At 43.6% G+C, this 6,592-nt stretch overlaps 1 protein-coding gene across 2 annotated transcripts; it reads right to left on the bottom strand.

The window, feature by feature from the left end:
• LOC120690641 (organic cation/carnitine transporter 7-like) lies at nucleotides 1-6,592 on the bottom strand. 2 transcript variants are annotated; one of them, XM_039973366.1, is made up of 6 exons: nucleotides 6,363-6,592; nucleotides 4,722-4,993; nucleotides 2,064-2,301; nucleotides 1,092-1,623; nucleotides 801-1,003; nucleotides 1-487 (listed from the first exon to the last, which is right to left on the bottom strand). In XM_039973366.1, exons 2-6 carry the CDS (start codon nucleotides 4,976-4,978, stop codon nucleotides 278-280), a joined length of 1,440 nt encoding a protein of 479 aa, XP_039829300.1. In that variant the 5' UTR covers nucleotides 4,979-4,993; nucleotides 6,363-6,592; the 3' UTR covers nucleotides 1-277. The 2 variants fall into 2 exon arrangements, with proteins under 2 accessions (XP_039829300.1, XP_039829301.1); XM_039973367.1 differs by lacking the exon at nucleotides 6,363-6,592 and adding an exon at nucleotides 4,003-4,108 and having other exon boundaries at nucleotides 4,722-4,863.

Below are 6,592 nucleotides of genomic sequence, written 5' to 3' on the forward strand. Positions count from 1 at the left end.
TGGGAATATAACTCGGTATGCAAACCTCTTTTTTCCCTGAAAGGCACTACAGATGCAGAAGTTTGCTTTTCAATATTTGGGGGTACAGAATCCATATGGAAGTGTCTAACGAGTTTGGAAATTCCTGCTTATATTTTGAGGAACTATCCAGCTTCGCATACACACCATATTTATTACATCTATATACAATGATGGTAGAAATTGATGAAAATGGTGATCAACTATTATAAGCTACAAGCTCATCTGGAAGACGCAGGGCGATTTTTTTTATATAAAATTAATCCATTCCACGGCCCTTGGTCTCTACAGGGAAGAACATACAGGCAACTGCAGCAAGGCACAAGACCACCTCAAACACCACAAGTGCTTCCATCTGGTGGCAGCTCCCCAGCAAAGCAACGGCAACAAGAGGGCAAACAACCCCACCAACTCTACCAATGGCGGTTGCAATCCCAGAACCGGTTGAGCGCACATATGTTGGATACACCTATGAAAAGAAGGAAGGAAATTAGCTAGCAAGGCATACTCTGCTGCAAGAAAATAAGTACTGAAACTGACAAAGCATGTTCAGAGTCAAAAGACCCACAGACAAACATAAAAGAGATCAGTAAAGGATATGTTAGTGATAGAGAGGGAAACACAGTGTAGACCCAAATGGATGTGGAATACGCTCTCCATGGATTTTCAGATAATTTATGGTGTCGGATGCTGTTCTTCAAGAACTAATAGATGGCAGTTTTACAGATTAATTAAGAATGTATTGCAAATACTACTATATGCCATAAAATGCTGAAACAAACCTCTGGAGCATAAAGACACAAAACTGTGAAGCTCCCCATGGCACATGCACGAGCACCAAATAGAAGACTAGTTGTTAACAACTCATTCTGATGAAATACAAGCGGTCCAAGGAAAGCACAGCATGCAAACATCATAGACCACATTGAAGCTTTTCGGCCAAACCAATCAACAAGAACAGCGGACAGAATTAAACCTGGGATTTCTGCAGAGATTTGAAACCACGAGTTAGGGGGATATTCAACAGTGAGACATAATAGGGGGCGAAAAGTAAGGGGGTTATTGTACGATACCTGCTAAACTAGTTATGAAAGTATCTTTATAAATATTGGTATCTTTTTGGTGCAGGCCAAATATCACACCAGATGCGCAGCTTCTATTTGCATCACTCAATTGCGATGTCAGCAGTACTATCCCGTAATAAGCAAAGGAATTTGCAAAGAAAACAAACCAAAGAAGAAGGGTTGATTTGAGCAGATTGCGCGATAATAGCGTGCGCAATGCAGCAAGACTGCTAGATTCGGAGCTCACAGCATCGTCAACTTTGCATTCCTTCTCTCTGATAGGAAGAAGACACTCACTCTCGGAAGCAAGATTGTCGTGGTCAGTTTTTGTTTCTCTATTGTATATGAGAACTCCTGGAGGAAGATCTGATTTATTTGCACTGGCCATTCTCTCCAGGACAGCAGTTGCATCGGCCATTCTATTTTGTACACAAAGGTAGCGTGGAGACTCAGGTGTAAGTCCAAAGAAAGGAAGCATGAGGATGCATGGAAGGGCGGTCAAAGCCAGTAGCCACCTCCAATTCAATGCCGGTAATACAACCTACAAGCAACAAATACAAATTACTAAAAATTTAACAGCAAAAGCATGTAACTAATAAAATATAAGCAAGAAGCAGCATTAAACTGATTACGAAATCCTAAAGTTACTGAAATCCAGTTATTTTTTACTTGCTGCAGAAATTTCAAGAATTCAGACTGCAAATATTAAGGCATCATACATATCGTGATAGAATTATCACATATGCCAAAGTGCATACAAATAACAAATGTGCTTTACAAATGTGCTTGAATCATATCCACTATATTCTACAGAAAGTGTACGCAAGTTTCTTTGTGGTTCTGCATATGCACCATAACATATTACTCTTTATTTGGGTTTTAATTTTTTTTATATAGTTTGCTAATGCAAATGGTAGAGCAACTATGCATGAAAAGGGGAAAACTAAGAGCTGTGTCTCAATGGAACAAAAATTATCATACCCATGCAAGTGAAGCCTCCAAGATTGTGCCGAGTGTCCAGAAAAGGGAAAAAATAACCATCCAAGTGCCACGATTCTGTGCAGGAACAAACTCCAAAAACCAAGATATAAACACATGGCTGCCACCCACTCCTACTCCAACGAGAAACCGAAGAGCCACCAAGCATAAGTAGTTAGGAGATAAAGCACTTAGAAAACCCATTCCACTGGTAAACATAGTTGAAAACAATAAACCAGTCCTGAAATAAGGAAAATGTAAGTTTTATCTCATTTATGCTTGACATAGAGGAAGAATGGTATTGAAATGTAAGGAAATACCCAACTTATCCCTTTCTAGTTTCATTAAAATCCAGTGCAATACTCATTTTCTAAACAAGTGCAATATTCAACAAAACTAGTTCTTTAATACCCTTTTTTTTTCAAAAACCAGTGCAATACACAACTACTCTTTAAGAGAGAAATTTTGATATTTGACACTGAATACGTACGCCTCATGCGTTTTGACATCCAATTCGTAAGCCTTTCGAAATATAACCCTCCGCACGTGAATTCTTTCGATTCAAGGGATTTCATCCCCTTTTCTCTATTTCTTTGATTTACCTTTTCTTTTCTGTTTTACAGCCTCCATGAAAAGACAACATTGCCCTCTCTTATCCTTTACCACCGATTGGTTCTGATCGCGGTCCTCTCCCCGTCATCCGGATCGCCTCTCTCCTCCCTCTCTTCTCTCTCGCTCTTCTCTCTCGCGAGAACAGCACACCGCTGCTCTCTATCTCTCGCTCCTCTCCGGCTCGCCAAGAACAAGGCACCGCCGCCGGCACCGGGCGCCCTCTCCTCTGCCTCCGTCCATGCCAGTGGGGTGGGCTGTCGCCATGATGAAAGCACCGCCGCCGGCACCGGGCGCCCTCTCCTCCGCCTCCGTCCATGCCAGTGGGGTGAGCTGTCGCCATGATGAAAGCGCCCGGAGCAGGCGGCGTGCTTGTCTCCCGCGCCGCGTTCCTAGCGAAGAAGCTCTACTTCAAGCAAGGAAACATGTGCTTGGAGTTCGGATTAGCTGTGACTTAGCGAGAAATTATTGCATGCATGTACTGACATCTAGCCGGATGATGGTTCGAGTTCAGGCAGCTTCTCACAGGACAAAATTAAATTACGCACGGTTTTCAGAAGCCAGATGAAACCACCACAAGTTGAGTGGATGCAGGCCACGCATTGCGTTGCTGACAATGCCAACGGCTGACCAGGCGAAGAAGAATTGCAGAGCCCCGCCGCGTTCTGTCGTTTGACTAATGACCATTGCCATGCCCACTGCCAGCCAAGCCCAGCAGATGATAGAAAGTAGGCCTGCATTGGCAAGCACATGCGCTCTAGCGGCATCGCCATTCCTGCCAACCACCTTCTCCCACATGATGCGCATACGGTAGGGTGGAGCGGACGGAGGTGGAGGAGAGGGCGCCCGGTGCCGACAGCGGCGCACTGTTCTTGGCGAGCCGGAGAGGAGCGAGAGACAGAGAGCAGCGGTGTGCTGTTCTCGCGAGAGAAGAGAGGGATGAGAGAGGCGAACGGGATAACGGGAGAGGACCGCGATTGGATCCAATCGATGGTAAAAGGATAAGGTGAGGGCAATGTTGTCTTTTCATGGGGGCTATAAAATGAAAAAGAAAAGGTAAGAAATAGAGAAAAGGGGATGAAATCCTTTGAATCGAAAGAATTCGCGTGCGGAGGGTTATATTTTAGAAGGCTTACGAATTGGATGTCAAAACGCGTGAGCCGTGCGTATTCAGTATCAAATATCAAAATTTCTCCTTTAAGATGGCTCTCAAATTCAAAGTGGTGTTGCAATGTCAATTGCTTATGTGGATCCTTTTCAGTATTCAGGTACAGGCAGGGTAGAGGGAATGAGGAGAAAAAGCAAGATGAAGGGAATTTATCTATGTTCTTACCATGTAATCCTTGTGTATCATTGTATGAGGTAGCTTGCGTGCTGACATGGCTAGTTAGTTTGCTGACGAAGCAAATCTAGCCCAGCCGGATGCCATGAGCAAACCACTGCCAATATCAAAGTAAAGAAAGTAGAGGATGGTAAATTAGAACTTATCCCCTCTCATTGAGCTGAGAGGATGACACTCAAGTTGGGGAAGTTTTCTGGGTTTTTCTTCATTCACACTCACAATGCCATGCCTTCCAACGGGAGGGGTGGCCACGCTTTTATACAAGGGCTGCAGGGCAGCCAAAACACACACCAAGGACTAGTCTAAGATGCTGTCCTCTAGGTCCTAATTGTTGTCCTCTAGATGCTATCCTCTAGATGCTAAAGCTAGTCTAAGATGCCAATGTGCTGCAGCTGCAGCAACCACCACGCAGCAAGGACCATGCAAGGTCTGAGATGCTGGTCAAAAGAAGAACTGAAACCTGTCCTAGGTGGAGACCCACAAAGACCGAGATGACATAGACTTATTCCTTCATATATTAGTTTATGCAACGAAAATCCATAAAAACAATATCCCTTCAGCGCATATACCAGAGTTGGGTAGCAGGTCATCAGAAATGTGTATGTTGAGCTTTAAGAGCTGATGTTGTTAATTTGAGGTTATGATATAGGTTAGAAAAGTTTGTAGTAGAACACTGAAACATGAAAGTGTTTGTTGGATGAGAGCCATACCTCCGCCCATATTTGTCGGAAACAAAGCCCCAAGCACAGGCACCTATCAGCATTCCAGCAAAGACAACACTTGACAGCATGCTCTCGTTCTGTGGGGAGATGTTCCACTGCTCTCTTACGAATGGCCCAAGAAACGACAGCAGCATGAGCTCCATGGCTTCTGCGACCCAACCCATGCCAGCATAGACAAGAACAAATGCTTGGGATCTCCCAAACCCCATATTTGTGAGCGCATCATCTGTGGTATATGTCTCCATGTTGGCAGCCAGCACCTGCGGATTCAGAGAAGTATCAGTCATTCAGTCAGAAGCATTCCAGTGTAAACTGAGTTATCTGAATGATTTTTAAGCTTACTGATTCCTTCAGTAAAAGCATATTGAATGCAGTGGTTACGAACTAAATCCTTTTATTTCACCTCTGATTGAGATTAAGATCAGAATGTGAAGAATAAACGGCCAAGAGTTATATATTCACGTTTTTGACTGAAAAGGGCGCAAGGGAAGTGAATTGAGCAAACGGACAGACAAAATTACTTGGGAGAAGTCCAGTTTACACCCCTGAACTATCGCAGAAGTCCGATTTTCAACATTTAACTACAAATCCAGATAACATAGGCCATTAACTGTCAAAACCCGTGCAAATTTGGACCTCGGGTGGTTTCCAAGGTGGTTTTACATTTTGTGAGAATTAAAAATATTCAAATTTAAACTAAAATATTCATAAGTAATTCATTTTAGATAAAAAAATATGAAAGGGGTATCAAAAGTTTTCTAAAAATGTAACCTATCTATTGCCATGATACATCTCAGTAATTCAGATCAAAAAATTTATTTTCATAATATTTGTTTGCTTTTAGTTAAGCCTATTATTTTTGAATAACTAAGCTTCAAATAGAACAATAATAGATAGTTCACACTTGAAAATTTTTGGTACTAGTTTCATATTTTTCTGATTTAAAATGAATTAGATTTTATTTTTTAGATCTAATTAATTTTTTTATTTTTTCTAAAAAATACAAAACCACCTTGAAAACCACCCAAGATTCAAATTTGCACGATTTCGATAGTTGGATGGCCTATGTTATCCGGTTTTGTAATTGAAGGTTGAAAATCGGACTTCGCGATGGTTCGAGGGTGGACTTTCCCCAATTACTTTACTGGCGCTGGAAAGAATATCATTGGCTGGAAAAAGAATTTCATGCTTGAGCCAGACGATTGGACTAAGGATATCCATTGCGCAAGTTTTATGTTTTTTCTCCCTAATTCGTTTCTTAGATGCAGCCCGTAACAAAAAATGCTTAAAGCCCCGTCCACAGCAAGAAGAGTGAAAAAACTAAACCAATCCTGAATACACGGCCGCATTAAGAACGGCAGCTAGATCACCAAGTTAGGCATGTACTATTCGCAAGATCGAGTCGTCCCCGCCCCGCCTACCAGGCTCAACCACCACCAAAGGCAAAGCTGAGAACAGGCGTACTCGCCCAAAAATAATAAAAAAATAAAAAATAAAAAAACAGAGAGAGAAAGGGAAAAGAAGTTGAGAACAGGCGGCGATCGCGGCGTTCTTAGAAGAAAAGAAAAAAAAAGGGGGGGTGCAGTTCGATGAGCGAGGAAATGGAGAGCGGGCGAAGGAGCGACGCACCCTTGATCCGGAGGGGTGAGTAATGGCCTGCCCAGCTGCCGGCGGCGGACGGGGGGTGGAGGGCGGCGGGGTTCCTGCGGCGCTGGCGCAGCGGCGCCGGCCCCGGATCCTCCCTTCCTTCCAGGGAGGGGAGGGTTGGTGGGCACGGAGTAAATGCGAATGGGGGAGGAAGACGGGAGAGGGCCAGAGGGGGGCGGCGGGGCGAGAGCGAGGACGGGCAATGGCGTCTC

This window comes from Panicum virgatum, chromosome 9N, assembly GCF_016808335.1.
Source record: "Panicum virgatum strain AP13 chromosome 9N, P.virgatum_v5, whole genome shotgun sequence".
Lineage (NCBI taxonomy): Eukaryota > Viridiplantae > Streptophyta > Magnoliopsida > Poales > Poaceae > Panicum > Panicum virgatum.

Coding starts and splice junctions, on each gene's coding strand:
- LOC120690641 (XM_039973366.1), bottom strand. CDS start 4,978: ATGGAGACATATACCACAGATGATGCGCTCACAAATATGGGGTTTGGG. Junction 2,302..4,721: donor TCCGACAAATATGGGCGGAG/GTATGGCTCTCA, acceptor TCCTTATTTCAG/GACTGGTTTATTGTTTTCAA. Junction 488..800: donor TGTGTCTTTATGCTCCAGAG/GTTTGTTTCAGC, acceptor TTCTTTTCATAG/GTGTATCCAACATATGTGCG.